General features: G+C 41.4%; 1 protein-coding gene across 3 annotated transcripts in view; it reads left to right on the top strand.

The window, feature by feature from the left end:
* The first annotated feature begins 1,656 nt into the window (after positions 1-1,656).
* LOC307005392 (NLR family CARD domain-containing protein 3-like) overlaps positions 1,657-22,755 on the top strand; it is a 232,388-nt gene continuing 211,289 nt past the window's right edge. The window contains exons 1-4 of one of the 3 annotated variants that reach the window (XM_079625513.1): positions 1,657-1,814; positions 9,061-9,157; positions 9,457-9,573; positions 22,160-22,255. In XM_079625513.1, the coding sequence (XP_079481639.1) occupies positions 9,108-9,157; positions 9,457-9,573; positions 22,160-22,255 (263 nt within the window). In that variant the 5' untranslated portion in view covers positions 1,657-1,814; positions 9,061-9,107. The remainder of the gene's footprint in view (positions 1,815-9,060; positions 9,158-9,456; positions 9,574-22,159; positions 22,256-22,755) is intronic. The other 2 variants (XM_079625511.1, XM_079625514.1) reach the window with 2 other exon arrangements.

Genomic DNA, 22,755 nt, shown 5'->3' with positions numbered 1-22,755 from the left:
CCAAACTTTATTTTTAATAAGCTGGGTGGGCTCTCATTTCTTCTAAAGTGTAATTTTCTACCAAATAAATTACCTATCAAACTGTCCAACTTCCACCAACAGTCCCTCTTGGCCTGGAAATTATCCTTCAATCACAACTTCTCACCACACAAATCTCTCCTTTGGAACAACTGTGACATTCTTATTAGGAATAAATCAGTATTCTTCCCTAAGTGGTTCGATAGAGGAATTAACCATGTACTCTGCTTATTTGATGATTCTGGCACCATGCTCTCTTATGAACAGTTTATGGTAGCTCATGATTTCCCAATACCTTTTAAAGATTTTAAATCTATCTCTGATGCCATCCCTGTCGGAATCAGACAATTAATTAAAAATCATCTGAGCTATGGAAACAAAGAAATCAGACAGCTTTCACTTATGTTGGATGGTGTAGAACTGTCTGATAAAAAATTTAATAATAAGCATATTCGCCGACATTTGCAAAAGAGTAACTCCATTGCTCCAAGGGGGATGTCTTATTGGAACTCCTTAATAAGTGAAATAAATTGGAAAAAAACATGGTTGATTCCTCACAAATACTGTATCTCTAATAAAGCTAAAGAGGTCCACTTTAAACTTTTACATAACATTTACCCTACAAATTGTTTTGTTGCTAAGTTTCTAGACATTGACACATGCTGCAGTTTTTGTAAACAAGACACTGAAACCATTCCTCATTTATTTTTTAATTGTCCAGTTACCAAAAGGTTTTGGGAAAATTTGGGTACTCACTTTCTCCAATCTCAAAATATAACTCATTCATTCACCCTGAAAGATATTATCTGTTACTTTTATTTCCCACAAGATGGCACCCTGGAGTTTGTATTAAACTTTATAATCTTATATGCTAAGTTCTTTATACACAAGCAGAAATTTAATAAGTCTTCCTTATGTTTTAAACATTATATTTTGGAACTTAATATGCTTCTTAAATCACACAAGCTTGTAAAGAACAAGAAGAATGGAAAACTTTTGTGTAAATATTATGACCTATTCCCCGAATCCTCTTAATATTTTTATTTTTCCATTTTTTATTTAGTATGTATGTTTTTTTTTTTATTTTGTTTAGTTTGTTCTTCATTTGTTTGTTTTGTTCTTTGTCTCCGGTATGGTATGTCTGTATAAATGTTTGATTGTATATTGATGGTTTTACACGTTTGTACCCATTGTTGCCTTCAATAAAAAAAAAAAAAAACTTGTGATAACGCGTCGTAGGTCACATGATAACGTCAACATGGCAGATGTCCGGTTCGCATTCATACTTAACGAGATTTGGCTATAAAAGTTCTATTTTTTTTATCTTTTATTTACCTACTCTTTTAGCGCTCGTTAAGTAAGTACTTATTGAAATTAAGTACCTACTCATTGAGTATGCGGTTTGGAACGCAGCATCTCTCTCTCTCTCCTCTCTCTCTCTCTCTCTCTCTCTCTCTCTCTCTCTCTCTCTCTCTCTCTCTCTCTCTCTCTCTCTCTCTCTCTCTCTCTCTCTCTCTCTCTCTCTCTCTCTCTCTCTCTCTCTCTCTCTCTCTCTCTCTCTCTCTCTCTCTCTCTCTCTCTCTCTCTCTCTCTCTCTCTCTCTCTCTCTCTCGACACACATAGAAAGTTCTCAAAGCAAGTTCTCCTGTCGCCATTTTAAGCAGGAAAAATACGAAATACGACACGGAAAAAACAGCATCAAAGTGTTATCAACGTTTAAGAAGGAGTTTACGTGTAGTTTATGATGTTAAAGCTGGAGGATTTGAGATCCTGTATCTTGTAAAAGTTTGATCAAGGTGAGTGTTCATGTGTGACTTTCTCATATTAATATGAATCTCTGGAGGACATTTTACGTGATTGCTTGATATGAAACCTTTAATAAAGGGTTTCTTTCACTTCAATGTTTCCTTTGTTCCCTTTGATTCTTCAGAAGTTTTGCTTATGTGTAAACATTCATAGGCCAATTGCAATTCACACAAACGCAAACAAACACGTTTTTTTAAAATCGGATCAGTGTCTGTCGATGTGTGTCCGGGGTTGTTTTTTGTTTCACCCGAACATGTTCAATCAGCGTTTCTATTGAGTTTCCTTTGTGTCTTTTTTATTCAATCAAACATACTGTGTTTGAGAGTAAAACAAATTATTTTGTAATTACAAAAATTAAAAGATTGCAAAAAAAAAAAAAAAGGCTTTATAACAAAATTATTTGCAGTTCATGTAAATCTTTGAAAACGTACTCGGTTACTAACGTAACCTCGGTTCTCTCTAGAGAGAGGAATGAGTACTGCGTTGTCGTAGCAACGCATTGGGGAAAATCCTTTTCCACGAGAATACTGAAGCAAAAAATTATCCTTAATTTTGTATCAATGTAAAACGCATTGCCACAGCATACAGACCTAGGCGAGACAGCTCGCGCGCCTATTGGCTGCTGTGCGGCAAATGCTTAATCCAATGGAGCGAGCCCATGAGTGACGTCTGCGTCACGTCCCGCTGAAACGGACGTGGCTTAGGGCTATATATTTCGCTCACAGGCTTATGAACTCTGATTTTTAACAGCGAAAGCAACCAGAGCGCATACAAGGCAAGAAACGCAGTACTCGTTCCTCTCTCTACGTTCTCTTACGAGAGATACTCTCGTACTGCGTTGTCGTAGCAACGCATTGGGGAACACCCTGTAAGACGCCGTGTGTGCAGTGATCCGACACCATAGACCCAGAGCACTGAGCTGGGGTTCATACAGTACATAATCACCTTTAGGACTCACAGAGAATCCTGAAAGAGGTGGATTCTAACCACCATCTCCCACAAAAGTGACTGCATCCAGCAGATCAGTATAGAGATGACTGCGCTTAGCAGATCAGTATAGAGTCGACTGCGCTTAGCAGATCAGTACAGAAAAAACTGCGCTCAGCAGCTTCAGCATAATTATGCCATAATAGACGACTGAAAAGTCAGTCTAACAAATACGGCTATTTAAACCGAAAATATCTTGGCCTGTAAGGCGGGTACCTCAAGGTTATAAAACCTGATAAATGTAGACGGTGAGGCCCAGCCTGCCGCCATACAAATATCCTGTAAGGCAATCCCACTCGACCAAGCCCACGAAGAAGCCATACTTCTCGTGGAGTGCGCCCTAACACCCAAAGGGCACTGAATGCCTTTGGATGCGTACGCTAGAGCTATAGCGTCCACTATCCATCTGGATAAGCTCTGTTTCGAAGTGGCCAGTCCCTTGAGACGCCCACTGAATGAAACGAAGAGCTGCTCTGTCTGTCTGAAAGCAGACGAGCGTGACACATAAGCTCTCAACGCCCTAACCGGGCAGATGAGATTTTCGTCCATACTATCCCCGGTGACCGGAAGGGCAGACAGGGAAATAACCTGCGCCCTAAAGGTGTGTTTAGGGATTTCGGAACGTAACCATGCTTAGGTTTGAGCACGATTCTGGAGTCATTAAGCCCAAATTCCATGCACGACGCGCTCACCGAGAGCGCGTGTAAGTCCCCAACGCGCTTCACTGAAGCGAGAGCCAGGAGAAACACCGTCTTGAGCGACAGGTGTTTCATATCAATCTCCTGAAGAGGCTCGAAAGGAGGACCCTTCATGGCGTCCAGCACCGTGGAAAGGTCCCAAATGGGAACTGTGGGAGGTCTGGGTGGATTAAGTCTCCTAGCTCCTTTAAGGAACCGAATGACTAAATCGTTCCTTCCTATGGACTGGCCGTGCGCGGTTTCAGAGAAAGCCGCTATAGCCGCCACGTATACTTTGAGTGTGGAAGGGGATCTCCCGCTATCCAACATCTCTTGTAAGAAGGATAAAACCTCTGTCACTCCGCAGTCTGGGGGTGACACGCCGCGAGATGTGCACCAGCCAGAGAAAACTGACCATTTCGACGCATAGAGCCGTCGCGTAGACGGAGCTCTAGCTTGTGTGATCGTGTTTAACACTCCCTGAGGGAGGTCAGCGGATACCCGTTGATGGCCCACACATGAAGGGACCATAGCTCCGGGTGAGGATGCCAAATCGAGCCGCTTGCTTGAGAGAGGAGATCCCTCCTCAGAGGCACTGGCCACGGGGCGGTGCTGGCTAACTGCATCACAGCTGGGAACCAGGGTTGATTCAACCAGAGCGGCGCTACTAGCAGCACTGAGCATCCTTCTTCCCTGATCCTCTCCACCACCTGAGTCAGGAGGGAGACAGGGGGAAAAGCATACAGGGGACGGCGTGGCCACTGATGAGCCAGCGCGTCCTTGCTTTTTGAGAAAAATTCTAGACAGTGAGCGTTCTCTGGGGACGCAAAGAGGTCCACTTCCGCTCTGCCGAATTTCCTCCACAACAGTTGTACTGTGTGTGGGTGTAACGACCATTCTCCTGCCGGAACGCGGTTCCTGGACAGTACATCTGGTCCAACATTCAGGTGCCCTGGCACGTGCGCAGCCCTTAGTGAAAGGAGGTTGCAGCGCGCCCATATCAGAAGGCGTCTGGTCAGCCTGTATAACAACAGGGACCTGAGGCCGCCCTGGCGATTTATGTATGACACCACAGACATGCTGTCTGAACGTATCAGTACATGGCAGCCCATAATCAGGGGACGAAAGCGAGTGAGCGCTTTGCACACTGCTAACATCTCGAGGCAGTTTATATGGAAGAGCTTCTCCCGCTCTGACCAAAGGCCAAACAGCGGTCTGCCCTCGAGCAGCGCTCCCCATCCTGCGTTGGATGCGTCCGTAGACACCACCCTCAGACTCGAGGAAGTCCCTAGGCTTACACCTGACAGGTACCAGTCTTTTGACTTCCATGGTTTCAAAGCTGCAACGCAAGCTTGATTGACCTTGAGGCGAAGCCGACCGGTGGCCCATGCTTTGCATGGCACCCTCCCCTTGAGCCATATCTGCAGCGGGCGCATGCGTAGCAGGCCCAGCTGCAGTACTGCAGATGCTGAGGCCATCAGACCTAGCATTATCTGAAAGCCCTTTAGAGGGAGAACAGCGCCGCAGCGAAATGAGCTGACTGTGCGCTGAATGCGCAGCGCGCGCTGTTGTGACAGCCGCGCTGTCATCGACAGCGAGTTCAGTTCTAGTCCCAGGAAAGAAATATTCTGACTGGGAGATAGCGAACTCTTTTCCCAGTTTACTGTGAGACCGAGATTCTCGAGGTGACTCAGCAGCAGTGCTCTGTGCGCCACTATCTCTGAATGAGATTGGGCTAGAATGAGCCAATCGTCCAAATAGTTCAGCACTCGAACGCCCTGCAGTTTGAGGGGAGCGAGTGCTGCGTCCATGCACTTCGTAAATGTACAGGGTGCTAGAGACAAGCCGAACGGCAGGACTTTGTACTGGTATGCCTGGCCCTCGAAGGCGAATCTCAAAAATCGCCTGTGACGTGATGCAATTTGTATTTGAAAATACGCGTCTTTTAGATCTACTGACATGAACCAGTCTCCTTGGCGAACATGCGCGAGGATTTTTCTGGTCGTTAGCATTCTGAACTGGCGTTTCACAAGCGCTTTGTTCAGCTGCCTCAGATCTAGTATGGGTCTGAGACCCCCGTCTTTCTTGGGTACCAGGAAGTATCTGCTGTAAAGCCCCCCTTCGCTCTGAGCCTGAGATAAAGGTTCGATAGCCCTTTTTCTCAGAAGTTTCTGAATTTCGGCTCGAAGTAGATGTGCTACGTTCGAATCTACCGAAGTCTCGACGCGCGCCGCGTGGTGGCGAGGGCGTCTGCGAAACTGTAGCGAATAGCCTTCTTTTATGATGTTTAACACCCATTTTGAAACCCCGAGAAGCTTTTCCCATGCATCTGCACGTGTAGCTAGGGGTTGAGTGAAAAGCGCGCTCTGATCGACTAGCGATACAGCGGCTTTCGCGAGCTGCGACATAAGTGTCTTGCTCGTAACATCTGAGGCCGGGGCCGCGCTTATGAGAGCGAGCAGAATGTCCGCGCTCGACCCCTCGACAGCCTTTAGGCGGAAGAGGGAGGGCTGGACGGGTTCCATGGGAACCGTAGTGCTTGTGTGGGAACGCGGGCACTGGGGACCGGGCACGTTTACCACCTTTATAGCATCGCTCGCCGGAGCGGAGCGCCTGCACGCAGGTTTTGTTTTTACAGAAACCGTGCGATTAGCAGGAGGTAGCATTAGTGGGCACTGGGTAGTGGGCACGTGTGCTACTTTTAACGCGCAATCAAACTGTGTCGATTTTATGTGCGCGGGCCCTGCGTGTGGGGCCGTGTTTGTGTGTAGGGATGTGCACATTACAGCGGGCAGATTTACTACACAAGAAACACCATCGGCCGTGGCCGGGACACCAGAAAATGCACTCTTTAATGGATTTATCTGGGTAGCCGTGAAAACGGCTGTTGTGTGCAGGCAAGCGGCCATTGAGACGCGCCTGTTGACTGCAATAATCGCAGGTACAATCACTTCTCTTGGGACTGCACGAGCGGTGAGCTTCGGTGAGGGTCCGGCCGCAGCGGGACTTGAACACCGGCGCTTCCCTAGCAATGCTAGGATGTCTTCGGGGGTTCTGGCTTCAACGCTACCTTCTGTCGCGGGCCACGCGGCGCGGCGACCGGAAGAGCGAGAGCGCGGTCTCGAGCTCTGGGTCTGGCGGCGCTGAGATGAGGAGCTGGGCGGCGGTCTCGGCTGTGAGCTCTGAGCGGGCGGTTTCGCACGGCCTGCTGCAGAGCTGGAGCGCTTCGGCAGGAAGTGCTTCATAGCCTGGGTCGCCTTCTGCACCTCCGCATACCTGTTGGTGAAGTCCTTCACCGAAGTCCCGAAGAGGCCAGCAGGGGAGAGCGGGGCGTCAAGGACTGTGTCCGTTCTGCTTCTGGCATGTCTGAGAGCGTTAACCAGAGGTGCCTCTCAGACACGGTGATCGCCGCCATGCTGCGTCCGATGGCTTGGGCCGCAGACTTCGAAGCGCGAAGAGCCAGGTCTGTAGCGCTTCTCAGATCCGCCACGCAGATCGCATCGGGTCCGTTCTCGTCCAGCTTGCGGAGGAGATCGGCCTGGAATATCTGCAGCGTCGCCATGGAGTGCAGCGCTGACGCGGCCTGTCCGTTGGCGGCATAAGCGCGACGGAGCAGGGATGACGTCGTGCGGCAAGCCTTTGAAGGCAGCGCCATCTTAGCCCGCCGTCCAGCGGGGGGTGGGCATAAGTGGGCCGCGATAGGCTCTTCGACCGGCGGGAGGGAAAGGTAGCCTCTGTTTTTAGCGTCGTCGACCTCGGAGAACGCTAGGGAAACAGATGACCTCGTCCTCGTAGAAAACGGGGAAGTCCAAGCTCTCGCGACCTCCTCATGAAGCTCAGGAAGGAAGGGGGCGGGCTTTGAGACAGGCGTCGACTTCTCCCCGGGCAGAAAATAGCCATCCAGTCGGTTTTTAGCGGGCTGCTCGGGCGAAACCCACTCAAGGCCAAGGCTCGCCGTGGCTTGAGTGAGAACGCGCATGAGCTCCGCCTCGATGCTCGCTCTTTTTCCTTTCGGCGTGGGGGCAGGGGGCGCGAGGTCCGCAGAGCTCGCCCAATCCTCGCTGCCAGAAGCCAAAACCGAGCACGAGTCCTCGTCCCTCAGCAGGTCGTCGATAGCGATGTCATCGATATCGTCGACGGAAGCGGCGGCAATCTGTGGTCGCTGTCCGTCGGGTATCGACGCTGAGGAAGCCGGAGACACAGTTCGCGGGCGCGCCGGCGAACTTTGACGGCTTGACGGAGGTTCGGGGTTCCGCTGTGCACGGCGCTTTTTACGGCGCGGCACAACAGCGGAGAACACGGGCTCCTGGAACGACGCCAGGCGAGTCCGCAGAGTCGCCAGAGGCAGTAGTTCGCAGTGATGGCAGCCGCCATCCGCGAGGGCGATAGCCGCGTATTCCTCGCCCAGGCAGGAAGCGCAAATCACGTGGCGGTCCCCGTCGCTGAGCGTGGTTCGTTTGTACGAACCGCAGAGAGGCATCTAGAAGAAGACGCCGCTCTAGATACAAAAGAGAGAAAAAGTGTGAGTCGCGCCGGCGACCTCACACACACTCAACACAGTGAAAGGATATTAGCGCCGGAACGCGCAGCTGGAAGGCGACGAAGGCGGCGGTGCCAGCAGCTTGTCGTGACTTCTCCCGCTGATGTGCTCTCTCGACGGCGCCGCTTCTTCTGCTCGGATCAGCGATGAGGTGCTCTTCGCTGAAGGATTAAAAATCAGAGTTCATAAGCCTGTGAGCGAAATATATAGCCCTAAGCCACGCCCGTTTAGGCGGGACGTGACGCAGGAGGGCTCATTGGGTGTGACGTCACTCATGGGCTCGCTCCATTGGCTTAAGCATTTGCCGCACAGCAGCCAATAGGCGCGCGAGCCGTCTCGCCTAGGTCTGTATGCTGTGGCAATGCGTTTTACATTGATACAAAATTAAGGATAATTTTTTGCTTCAGTATTCTCGTGGAAAAGGATTTTCCCCAATGCGTTGCTACGACAACGCAGTACGAGAGTATCTCTCGTAAGAGAACCTTTATTTTTCTTTGTGCATTTCGAACACTTTTCATCACAAACGCACAAATGTTGCTCTCCTTTCTGCTGTCTTGTTTGCGGGTCTAAATCTTTTGTGAATAAAGCTGTGTCAGTGGGCGGTCTCTACCAACCAGGGTGGAAGGCCCTTTCCTATTGGTCACCCTGAGTCGAAGTGACAGGTTGACCACACCCACTACTTTACATACACTGCAAATCATTTTGTTATCAACTTCTTTATTTTTTACGCCTTAAGAAGACTTTTTTGCAATCTTTAAATTTTTTCTTTTACAAAATAATTAGTTTTACGCTAACGCATTATGTTTGATTGAATAAAAAAGACAGAAAGGAAACTCCATATGTTTCTCGGTTATTTTTCATAAAATTATAAATCTAACGGTCGACTTGTTTGTGTGTGAAAAGGCCCAATGAGCTTGAGTTAACGCAGTCACATGATCCTTTTTCTCCCACTCTCCAGATATGTTCAGCTAAATTATGAAGATTGATTAATTTAATCATTTATTTTAGTGTCTGATTGTGTTCTTCATTCAGAGTCAGTGGAGGAGATCGAGCTCATCAGATTCTCCTGCAGCTTCATCATGGGTGATCCACAAGCGTCCAGAGATGGAGATTTGTCTCCAGGATGCAGGTACTTTCAACAAACACTGTTAAATATTGAAAAAAGTTGTTTCTGTGTGAAACGTTGCAGAAATGTTAGATTACATTTAATCTAACCCCCCCCCCCCCCCACACACACACACACACACAGAGAGAGAGAGAGATCAAAGGAAGTTTACAGAAAAAATATGATTTTTTTGCCTATTTTTGTTTTGAAACTAACATGAAATATTAAATAAAAAGATCATTGTTTCCTCAAAGTAGTTTTGCTGCAGGATGAATGTAATCACAGTAATGTAAAGGATTAAACTGAATCTGTTCTCTGTCCAGTTCAGTCCAGCAGAAGAGCTCAAACCCAGAGTCCAGCTGTGTGTCTGTGAAGAGTGACCGCTCTATGGATCCGCCGCGAATAATGTTTAAGAGTGGAGACAAACGGCCGGATCTCAGGTATATCATTTCTATTAAAGTTATGTTTATAGTAGGGCTGAAATTTAAAGGGTTATAACTCATTAGCAATTTCATAAAAATCAAATACTATAAACTAGGGCTGTCAAAAAATTAATCGTGATTAATCGCATCCAAAATAAAAGTTTGTGTTTACATAATATATGTGTGTGTACTGTGTATAATTATTATGTATAAATACACACACATTCATGTATATATTTAAAAATATTTTAATTTATATACTGTATATACATTTATATAATTTATATTATATATAAATATTTTATATATAAATAAAAACAAATTTTCTTAAAAATATACATGATTGTGTGTGTTTATATATATATAAATAATTATACATAGTACACACCAGGGGCGGACTGGCCATCGGGAGCACCGGGACATTTCCCGGTGGCCTGACGGTCGTTCTGGCCTGCCGGCTGCCAAAAAAAAAAAAAGGCCTGCCGGCTGCGCAGACGATCAGCCTGGCATGTGATAGGCTGGTGTGCAACTACGAATTAATTGACGGATCTCTCAATCGACGAATCATAATGGCGGAGTGAAAATGACAATCCCACCCAACGTCACGAAGCACTGCCTAATAACTGACTAAATAGTTCAAAAAATGGAGCGTAAACGCAAAGGAGGAGCAGAGGGAGCGTTTAAAAAGGAAAAAAGCCCTGGCCACAGACGCAGCAAGCTGCAAAATCTCAGCCATGTTCGCCAGTAAGGGAACAGGTCGGTCAAGATTACATTTACATTATATTTGTAATAATTTGGCAGACGAACGCTTTCATCCAAATAGTGTTCATTTCGTCAGACGAGACGAGACTAAAAATGTTCGTCAACGACCTTGTTTTCCATGACTAAGACGAGACGATTACGAGACTGCACCAATGTCCAAAAACGCTGACTGAGACTAAATTAACATGCATTATTGTTGACGAAAAAAGACGAGAATGTTTTGCATAAAATAAAAACTAAGATAAAATCTCTCTTCATTTTCGTCTCCAATCGTCTCTTGCCATCATCAGGAGATTGAATATTCATCTGTTATTTACAGATTAATGTTAAAAACTAGTTGCATTAAAAAAATCTATTACATTTTTTTTCAGGTAATTATGACATTTAACCAATATTTGAGATGTGTGAAACACTATTTGACTGAAATAGTTATCAGAAATAATATCAGAAATAATTTGTTATTTAAAAAAAAGACTAAAATGTTTTAACTAAAACGTAGAAATATTGAGTTTCTTTTGACTAAAATTAGACGACTAATTAAAATTTGACTAAAATAACGAGACTTTTAGTCGACTAAAACTTGACTAAGATACCTTGAGTTTCTTTTGACTAAAACTAGACTAAAATGACGAGACTTTTAGTTGACTAAAACTAAGACTAACTAAGACATTTGGCACAAGACTAAGACTAAATTAAAAATAGGTGATGTTGTGGCAAAAATTCATCAAACAAACATCACTGCGTAAGGGACACTCAGAGTCAAATTATAAAATAGAAGTATTTATTCTTGCAAGAATAGGAGCAGTCTAATACACAGCTGTTACCCTGTGCAGAAGAGTGACACACCCCCAGACAGACTCAACAAGCTTTTATCTAAGATTCAAGGCCTTCTTCTTCAGAGCCCTCCTCCCACAGTAGTTTTCCATCCAGTGGTTTTCCATAGACAAGGAAGCCATAACACTAGTTTAGATTTGTCACTAGTTGGCCCATAAGCCCTCCTTCACCAAATGGCCTTCTGACATCTAGGTCAGAGGTCCTCGTTCGTCTGTTCTCTGGAGTGTCTCTCCCTTCTGCCTTCCCAGGTACATAAAAAGAATCTTCTCTCACTACAAGTGAGAGTCACACATGTGACATTCTTTGAATCATCTATATTTTACTAAAGATCAATGAATATCATAAAATAGCCACTACACTCCTCACTTTTTATCATTATTAATCAAACATAATAATAATAATAACAATAATAATAAAATGCAAGTTCAAGTCATTACATCACATCATAAAAATCAGTCTCCTTGAACCTGTGAAGAAAAAGTTTAGAATGAAGAAGCATAAGGCTGTTTTTGTGGGGGAAAGCCCCATTAATTATTTAGCAAGCAAGTAAACAATTTACTAATGCCGGGCTCACTACCGCAGTCACACTAGTAAGGAAAAAGATTATAGCACAGTAGGAAAACAAACAGATAATAAATAAATAAAAAAATAAAAATAAAAAAATAAAATAAAATAAATAAAAAAATCCCTCAGTTTCAAACCCTGTCCTTGTACGCCATCTCGTAACACGGATGACTGCTACTTTTAACCCTCTTTACATATCAATCGTTCTCAGAAAGAAAAAGAAAACATCAACACATTTAACTGTAATCTCTACTTGAATCATCTGCATAATTTTGTTCACCATCATCATCATCCAGATAGACTGTCATTTTCAATTGAACAGACATTCCAGTTTTCTCACATTCACCCATGAATAACAAAATTATCAGAATAACACATACAATCATAACTCCTGCACATTCAACATTTTCCCCATATCCATTTCCCTAACCATATTTTGTTCTTTTACCTTTAATTCAATCAGGCAGTGGTTCTACTTGATAAGCTTCAATAATCCCTATAATTTACATTAATTAATATATCTTCTCTTCCTGAAAACATTTGCCTTAAATATTCTCTAATAAATCCGTAACCAATCAAATCATTTGTCATATACCAATATCAATACTAAGCCCTATTTTAATATAATCAGATAAAATCCTCAAAATCATCACAAAACCACATTCTTAATTCATTAGTTGGTCCACATCCTCCTCCAGGCGTGTTGATCATCTCGTTCGCCCCATGGACCTGTGAATGGAGACATTAAGTATTTTGTTAGTGACTGCTTGTCTTTCCCTCGTCCCTTTTGGTGTGACCTGTGGAATTTTCACCATCTGTTTACAAAATGAAACATATTATCATTAGACATTTCTTGCTTAATAAAGTCAGAGTCCTTTTCCCCTGAAAAACACATATCCACGTTAACAAGTCAATATTCATACATTTGGAAAACAGAATCAGTTCAGCTTGATGCAATCCATCCTGACATTCTGAAAAAGGAACATTTTAAAGTTATGCTCTGTACAAGGTGTAGCACCTTTCCACAATAATAACAATCAGGCCAGGACAGTTAGCAAAATTCATCCATAGCCATTATTCAACACATTTTGCCCTGTCTCCCAATCCTGCATGCTCTCTGTAAAGCAAAACAAATTTCGAGGTTATTGTCAGATAGTAAAGTACGTGCTGCCACTTCGATGTCCTGGCGTTTCCTGTTGAAACAATCCAGACAGCAATTTTGTTAGGCAGAAGAATGGCTTCTTTCAGGGCTTTACCCAATTACCCCTATAGTGTTCTTCCAACATTTATTCCTAATAAAACATAAAGCATCCCCCTTTTGATGGTCGACACAACTCGATCATCAATTTAACATTACATTTAACATAGTGTGTTCGATAAAGTTTACCCTCAACACTAACCCAACCATTGTCCTTCAGACAAATTTTCTCCAGACATCTTTCTCTGCCTCTGAAACAAAAATATTACATTCTTCACTTAAAGCCACAATTTCATTTTCTTATCGAAGTATTTGAAGGGCAACGGCCCTCAGTCTCACTGCGTATCCTGCTTTTCAGGCCTGTTGTTTTGTCTCGCAACCATTTTTAAAAGTCATCAGTAGTTTCATCTCGTCAGGTCGTGCTGTACAGACTTGGTCAATGTCAGTCAAAAAAAACATTCTCCTCCTGTTTACGATAATCATAAATCAAATGGCTCTCTGCATAATTTGATATTGACTTAGCCAATGTGTCACATCTTTGTTGTTGCTGTCAAATCTATAACATCTTCTTTTATTTCAACCCATGATCTACAACTCCACAATTCCAATTTATATAAATACCTAAACTTATCCAAAAGTAATTCAAATCCACATCATAAATGACAAAAGTAATTACTACCAGACGGAGCGTGATCTTAAAGCTCGTCCCATGTTCTCTATCATCTTCTCATCAGATTCACTCAGCATTTGCCCTCTTTACAATTTGTCACTTGCCTTAACACATCTGTAATTAAAAAACACTCTCCAGAGGTTAAAGACACAATATACTCACTATTCAGGCGGAATAGCTGCCCTACACTTAACACCTACAAGACATAAAGTGCTGTCCCCATCACACACACTCATGCTAGATACACATAGGTTAAATGCTCATTTCCAATGTTTGCTTTTTTTTTTTTTATATTAACTCTAAAAGTATAATATTTAAGGTTTAAATAAGATTTAACCTTCACATCTTTCTGTAGCTTTTATATAATTTTACATGGCCTTTCAAATGTTCTATCTGTTCATTATTCATTTTGTCTTTAGAAAAGTCAACTGGGTTGTTTTGGTTCATTATCATTATTTTGTTTAAAGGGGTCATGACATGGTTTTTTTTATTTTATTATTATGTTCCCTTAGGTGCAATTATAGTATTACTATAGTTTTTTTTACAAAAAACTTTTAAAATGTAGTGATTTATGACCTTTTCCCACCCTGTTTCTCATCCTCTGGTTCAAACAGTCTGTTTTGGGGGTGTTTCCCCTTTAAGAGTTCAGTGTTAACGCCCACTGTTATGATTGGCTAACGTCAGTGCCTATGCATCTGACGTTACCGCCCCCAGCCAGAACATTTGCGGATTCGGCGCAACTGTTTAATAGCGGCTGATGCATGCGAAGCGATGGCTCTTGCAATGATAAAACCTTATTATGTTTGAGCCGGAATCAGAGGAAAATGAACCATCACCACAACAACGAAGACTGGATCAGCCCGTGTCCACATGGAAAGTGAAACTATTTTGAATTAATAAAAAAAAAATTAACCCGAGACACTTGAAAACGGATTATTGTTGCATAATTATCCTATAGCTTCATTTGCTAACAGTTTAACATTATTTAACTAATTCCAATGAAATGATAGGGTGTACCACGGACAAAAATGCATGCACAGACAGGCCATCTTTGAAGATGCAGCATTGATAAAGGCAACATTTTTAATTTTCTATCACATGTAGGCCTACTAGAAAGGCGACATATTTTCAAGATTCTCTTATACAAATGTGTTTATATTAGCCATGGTAAAAAGTCAGTTTGCGTCGTCGTTATTGAGCCCAGAATAGTCGGCACGGACTTATCTTTGAGCAACAGTTTTCTAGCAAAGCCAGCATCATATTGGGATTTTTTCCTCAAAACAGTCATCCTTAAATGTATAGAACACTGCCGTGACTGGGACATCCGCAAAAAATAAAGTGCATCCATTTTTCCCTGACGACTGGATCTTTCAGCGTATTTAAAAAGTAGTTTAAAGTTTTAAATACATTACTTACAGTTTGCGTCGTCGTTGTTGAGCCCAGAATAGACGGCACGGACTTATCTTTGAGCAACAGTTTTCTGGCAAAGCTCAAAACAGTCATCCTTAAAATGTATAGAACAAACGCTTAAACTAACACTGCCGTGACTAAGACGTCCGCAAAAAATAAAGTGCATCCATTTTTCCCTGACGACTGGATCTTTCGCAGCGTATTCAAAGATGTTGTTTGTCCACAGCCAGGAACAGCACATCTGCGGCGTCGTAACTTCCCTGTACACAGACCCACTCGCTGTCCGGCGACTGAACACTTGTGAGGCGCGCGGGCGCGACAACGATACGAAGTGAGCGTAGTTGTCTTGCGCTTAAAGCGTAGCTGTCTTGCGCTGGAGGCGGTCATTATGCAAACGCTGGTACGTCACTTCGTACCGTGACGTCACTTCTTACCATGGATCCAGAACGAGCTGTATTTAGAGCTTGATTAAATAAATGATTCGTTTATAATGTGGAGGACGTCTTAAGCTATGAAACTTGCAGGACGTTTTAATGGTACAAAGACCTCTTATATACCAAAAGATCAAGGCAAATTTGGTTTCTCATGTCATGACCCCTTTAAGCTTGCCTTACCATGCCTGATAACAGAAAGACAAACAGAGTACCAAATCCCTTCCTCCACTCAGCCGTCTCTCTTACACAAATAATCTTTTCAAACAGCCTCCTAAGACTGAAACTTAATTAATCATAGTCTAGAACCCTTAATAGTTCACAAATGTTAATATACAAATGTTTAACTCAAATTAGAACCATTACAATAATCTAAAATACATTATGCTATCATTTTCTAAGGTTATCTTTAGTTTGAATACTTGTATAAATTCTCAATTCACCTTTATTATCCAAACTCTTACAAAAACTGTCTTAATCTTTAGCCACCCACCATGTCTCATGATCTTCAGGAGTTAAAACCATCTTATAGACATATTAGTTCAAAATCAACACTTCTATAATTTTCCTTGCCCATAAGGCAACAACATCATGTTCCTGATATAAATTAATAAGTTATGTCACTGTCTCCCCAACAAATAATGACAATCAGATGGTCCCAGCTGGCTCCTGAAAGCACATCTCCCATCAGCTCTTTATCTATAATTTCCATCAGACTTGTCACAATTGAAAACAAGCCATACAGTGAATTGCGGGGTTTTCTCTGGTGAGTGGTATAGAGGAACTTACATTTTCTCGGTCAAACAATGCTCTGCTGACCCCACAATGCTCTGCTGACCCCAGTTGGCCTCTAGTAGTCAGCGCTCAACTCTCATACCTTCTCACATATAACACCTCCATCCGGAGATGCAGTGTCCGGGACCCCCTGCGTTAGAATGTCTCCTGGCCAGGAAAATCATCCCGTCTTTGAGTAGCCACGTACCCACTGGTGACTCGCTCGCATCACACAATCAGTTTCTTCAACAGAACTCAGCTGTTTTTCTGGAGCTTAGGAAAGACACATTCAGGAGTCACCTCTATCTGGACTGCATGCCTAATAAATGTTAAGGGAGACAGGTTAATAACAACAGTATTTAATCACTCAAATCTGTTAGACCTGTCTGAATCAACAAAATCACAGTGAACTTTATTCACGTCTATTCAATGTACATCTATAGCCATGGTCATAGGTCCTGTGTCATGGTGAAGGCTAAGATCAGACAAATACGTTACTGGTCCTAAAATAACAAAGTACAAAAATGTCACTTCTGTCATTCAGGTCTACATTATTATTTTAAAGACTCCTTTAAAGTCATTCAGTTTTACAATCTAAAATATTTAAGTACTAATTGCCCTCTGAATGGCAATGATTTCCTTTAACATGATTTCTTTTAACATCTGTGTCTATAATTTTCAACTGAAACTGTGCTTTACTAAATAGCTTATTGTCATGACAGGCTAAGATAACAGCCTTCTGACATTGAATGAGACAGAGACTCTGAGGCCTTCAGGACTTGGTACACTTTTTTTGTCATACTAAACATTCTCTACTTTATCTTTTAATTCTGGCAGCTTAAGGCATCTTTGCCAGAAATTACATACGCTTTTCAATTTTAGAATAATTTTATAGTTGTCTTTTGCCCATACATCAGGGAATTTAGACATTACAAATTTCCACTCATATTGAGTCAGTTTCAGCCAAGTCCCAATCTTATCTTTTGAAACCAAAACATCTTCTAGCTGCTTCATGGTCAACACTACCAAGCTGTTTGTTTAATCAGATCCATTTCTACAAAATTGTTTTTACATTTAGCAACCCAGTGCTACTTCTACTTATTTGATCTTAAATACAAATAGATATTCTAGTTCTCAATAACGTTTCATTATAACATCTCAATTTTAGTTGTCAGATTCTCAATTACATTATCTAATACATTATCTGCAACAAAAAATTTTTAAGCGTTTCATTAAAAGACAATCATCTTTTTAGTTACCTTTACAAATATTTTCCCTATCTGTAATTTTACATTTACTGGTACTTTAGTTATTTTCCTTTTAAAATGATTTCCTTACGACTTAAATCTTTCAACTTTCTTTTCTCTTTCAATCTACTTACGACTTCCATCTATCAACTTTCTTTTCAACTTTCTTTTCATTTACTTAGCACTGCATTCACATTATCAGTTCTTTCTCAGACGAAAACTTTAATATCGTCTTCAAATCCTGTTCTACTTTCAAACCCACATTAATACACGTCACTTTCACATTCCATCAACTTTCTTTTCTACCTTTCTGAGTGGGCATTTACAGTTACTGCTAAATGCAGCTGACCACAATTAAAACACTCTCTGTCCCCTTGCCTATAGTTCGATCACCTTGAGCTTTCTAGCAGCACCAACTTACTGACACCCTTGAAGCAGTGTGTTCCAATCAGTTTGTAAACAGAGCTGATAAGCAGTTCTCTGTTCCTCTTACAGTCCACCAGTGGCGGATCACACTAGCCAAATCATAATCTTCATCATTATTATTGGCAGAACATTAATTTTCATAAACTGCACGGAAATCCATAAATTGTTTTAACAAAGTTTTCACAAAGTTTCTGTTTAACTTTAACACTTGTCCAGGGAAAATTATCCCCGACCCATAATTTCCTTTATAAAACAGACAATGTCTTTTTTTTTTTTCCCTCAATGACTTAATATCAACAAAATATCTGACATTTTACATTATTTAATTCCAAAATCTGTCTTTACATTTCTCTAATTCGGTATTATCATCAACAACAGTGATTACAATAGCAAGTACACATTTAACACCCAGAAGCCGGGCTGAATAAGCACGCGCTGTTGCTGTACTCCCAGCATAGCTGGAGTCTTTAGGTTCAAAAGATAATGGTTGTCAAACCAAAAATAAACATAATTTCACTCTTTATTTTACCATTAAAATATAGAATTGTTCCCCATTTTGCTAAATGAAACATTAATTATCTTTATTTCATGTTAATCCCTGTTAATCATACTCAATACCTTATTATTTTAATCTGAACCTCACTTTTCATACCATTTCTTAATCTGACTTAACAGGCGTTCATAAATAGTTCCATACATTTAATCAGAAATGTTATTTTCATAACATACATTTTCTACAGTTGTTTTCTTCTCAAAATGGTTAGTCTGCCGATACAACAACTATTATCATTACTGTCTCTGTCCCACTTATCCTACTTACTGTTTTTACAGAAACCAAAATATCATATTACTCAAATCTCAATCCTTCACAAAGACAGCCTTATTGCTGCTTGCTACTTCAACTTTTGTTACAAACAAAATCTTCTGACATCTAATGTCATGCATCCATCTAATGGATGAAAAAAAATAAAACCTTTCATCAGTTATATTCAATCTTACTATATGGAAATACATTCTACATCGACTCCGTTCTCTTTTATCTGCTTCAAGCCAACAACTCATTGTCTTTTCACACTTTTACACACGTTGAACACAGACACAACAACCTTTGTTTCTCACTGCCCTGTTCAACTGATTCCCGCACCATCTTGTGGCGCTCAATATCATACATTTCTGCACTTAATTTTTATCTCATTTGACAAAACACCGGTGTACCAAATTTCGCAAGCTTGCTTTTAAAACATCCCCATACTTTGGCTGTTTCACTGTCTTCTGTGGATTTTCCTTTGCGCGCGTTCTCTTTATTTGTCAGACGTCTCTGAAACAAACCCGATCTTTTCTTTTAACCCAAGTCGGTTGGGTTCGCACTATTAGTGCTTCTCCTAATTATGGTTTACCAAAAATCTGTTACGATTTTCTTGGCTCCCCCAATTAGTCTCAGCACCCAAAAATAACTTGCTCCGTGGTGGAACAATTAATTTTCAGGTACCTATCTGTATGAAATGTCTTGGTCTGTCACAGTTCTCAATTAATTCCAGATTATTTATCTGCTTGAAATATCTTGTTCTGTCACAGACCTCAATTAATTTCAGATCCTTACCACAGAAAACAGTTCCCAGCCAATATGGTTCAATTTCACTCTTCCCCCAATTAAACTGAATTTAATTACCTTACTCAGAGATGTTGTTCTGTGCCACCTTGAGTTCTTTTGATTTCCAGTGGTCGATCCTCCCGGGGCTCTGACATCGGCCGGCCTCTCTCTCTCAAGTTTACGAGGTAGAGCTGGAACTTACTCAGTCCAGGTGGCCAAACACCGTCCGATCTCAGGTCCAGGAGGCATCGTCCAAGGAATCTCACTTCTGACACCAAATTGTTGTGGCAAAAATTCATCAAACAAACATCACTGCGTAAGGGACACTCAGAGTCAAATTATAAAATAGAAGTATTTATTCTTGCAAGAATAGGAGCAGTCTAATACACAGTTGTTACCCTGTGCAGAAGAGTGACACACCCCCAGACAGACTCAACAAGCTTTTATCTAAGATTCAAGGCCTTCTTCTTCAGAGCCCTCCTCCCACAGTAGTTTTCCATCCAGTGGTTTTCCATAGACAAGGAAGCCATAACACTAGTTTAGATTTGTCACTAGTTGGCCCATAAGCCCTCCTTCACCAAATGGCCTTCTGACATCTAGGTCAGAGGTCCTCGTTCGTCTGTTCTCTGGAGTGTCTCTCCCTTCTGCCTTCCCAGGTACATAAAAAGAATCTTCTCTCACTACAAGTGAGAGTCACACATGTGACATTCTTTGAATCATCTATATTTTACTAAAGATCAGTGAATATCATAAAATAGCCACTACAGTGACAAAATTAACACTACATACAAATCACTTAGATAATCACAATAGATAAAATTAAACCAACAAACGAGCAACAATATGTAAGTGGTGCTGTGTCAAGTCTCGTTTCGTCTACATGTAGCTTATTTTTTATATAATAAATAAAAATGTATAAAAAGTAGACAGAATAGTGTTAGTGGGTCAAATTGTTTAAATAATAAATAAATCAAGTAGATGGTATGGAAAAGAATACAGTGTTAGTTATTTAGATTTTTCATTTCTAGTCTACAATATGTAGCCTACAATGTTTGTTTGTTTATTTATTTATTTTGAAAAGGTGATAGGGTGGTGGTGACTGCAGCAGCAGAGGTGGCCTGGCAGTGGAGTCAAATTCCCGGCCTGAATTATTGTCCCAGTCCGCCACTGGTACACACACATATATTATGTAAACACAAACTTTTATTTTGGATGCGATTATTCACGATTAATTTTTTGACAGCCCTAGTTTATAGTATTTGATTTTTATGAAATTGCTAATATACAGCAGTGTAATGAGTTACAATCCTGTAAGTTTCGGTCTATTAATGATCATCATTGTGCTCTTGTGTAAAGCTCTATGTAATGTATTGTTAATAGATTCACACACTGTAAACGCTGTTGGTCTGTTACTCAGTTAATGACACAATTACATCAATATCAGTGTGTCTGATTCTTTACCCTCTTCATTCTGAGTTAAAGGGCACCTATTATGACATTTAAAATGTTCCTAATGTTGTTCTGGGAGTCCCCAACAACAGTTTTACATGCATGCAATGACAAAAAACACTTTTGTTGTCGTATAATATGCATTTATTTTTACCTGATTTGCTCACCGACTCCCAAATGAATCGTTCAACGACTCATTTTTCCAAACCCCTCCTTTGCGCGACGCTAATCTGCGTTGATTGGTCAGATGACCCAGCAGTGTTTACAGAGATAATACTTATTTTTAACACGGAGTACAATGATGCTTTTATCAATTAAATTGTGTTATAATAATGATTATAGTCCACTGCTTTATAGTTTGTAGTAAAAAATTAAAAATAAGATAAAGCATGTAATGTTATGTTAGCGAGCATAGCCCAGAGTTCATATTGTAAAAGCACAATCAGTCTTTGTTTGCATTAGCCCGATGCATAAACATAACGTTTTTACAAAAATAAAAAAAATAAAATGTAGTTACGTTACTACGAGGTATTACTCTATTATTTAAGACAACTCCGAAAACAACGACAAACACTTCACATATCTCAATACAATTGTCATTGAAGACCTAGAAGCTAAACGGTGCTTACACAACAAACTAAATAATTATTAAGCATGCTACATAAAATATAAAAGCAACAATTATTAATAACACTTACAGGTTGTGATACCGAGGAGGAAGCTGATGCAAATACACTTGGAACTGAACCTTCCTTCAATATCAGCCGGCTCGCGAATCCCAGTTTGATTGCATTTAAGTTGGTAAAGCAATCGTCTTCAAAATGGCGCGAGCAAAGCACAAGGCTCGGACTATACTTCTGTGGTATAGTTGTATATATGAATTGTAGCCACTTAGTCTTCAAATGCTCCTCCTTGGGCAGATGAAAAAAGTTTGCTTTTGAGCCGCACTTCAGAACACAGCGTCTCGTCGCCCCTGATATTTCCCTGCTGGCCTTGGAGCGCAATAAGTGGGCGTATCGTATTCAAATAACTTGACAAGTTGACGTCATCTAGTCAGAGAAAAAGCTTCGGTCTTCTAACGATTCATAAAAATGACTCCGAGTCGACTCTTACTTCTGAAAGACAATAACTTTATATACGGTGCACTTTCATATTTCAAACTTTGCAGGATGTTTTTGTTCACTTAGATCTATGTTACACACTACATGAAAGGTACATTTCAAAATTCCATAATAGGTGCCCTTTAAGGTCAAATCTTCCATCCAGACCAGTTAAAAACACAACTGTGTTCATGCCTGTGATTCAACCACAAGACTTTAATGAAAGCGTGTGTCCTGGTTTCAGGTAAAATGCAGGACTTTTGTTGCTGTTGATTAATTTTAGTTTCACACATCACTCAAACACATGATTAATGATTGACTGTTCACGAAGACCCGCCCCCTTTAGTTACTGTTGCTATGTCCGACACGCCATTCTGCTCTCACACACACACCATGTTCTCACGCAGTGAAAAACACACCGCGGAGCAGAGAGACACTGACAACACACCGCCAGACAGGACACACCAGCTGACTTTTGATATGAAACAAAGTCTCAACTTTCAAATTTAAACAATAAATAGCGTTTTGTGGCTCTTTAGTGTGTGTGACAGATCGCTGTAGAGCGTCAGTTAAAGCCGCTCGTGAACCGATCACCTCTTCCTTAGTTCATTTATAACATCAAATAAACATGAATGAACATCAGAAGCAATGTTCTGTACACACTCCGCTTTTCAAGTTCAAATCCACTGACGTTAATCTACTAAATCTCCTGACTGCTTTGTCGGACAAAAATGGCGGATTACG

Source organism: Phoxinus phoxinus, assembly GCF_949152265.1.
Source record: "Phoxinus phoxinus genome assembly, chromosome: 10".
Lineage (NCBI taxonomy): Eukaryota > Metazoa > Chordata > Actinopteri > Cypriniformes > Leuciscidae > Phoxinus > Phoxinus phoxinus.
Note: the sequence above shows the minus strand (reverse complement) of the source record. Positions and strands in the feature narration are given on the sequence as shown.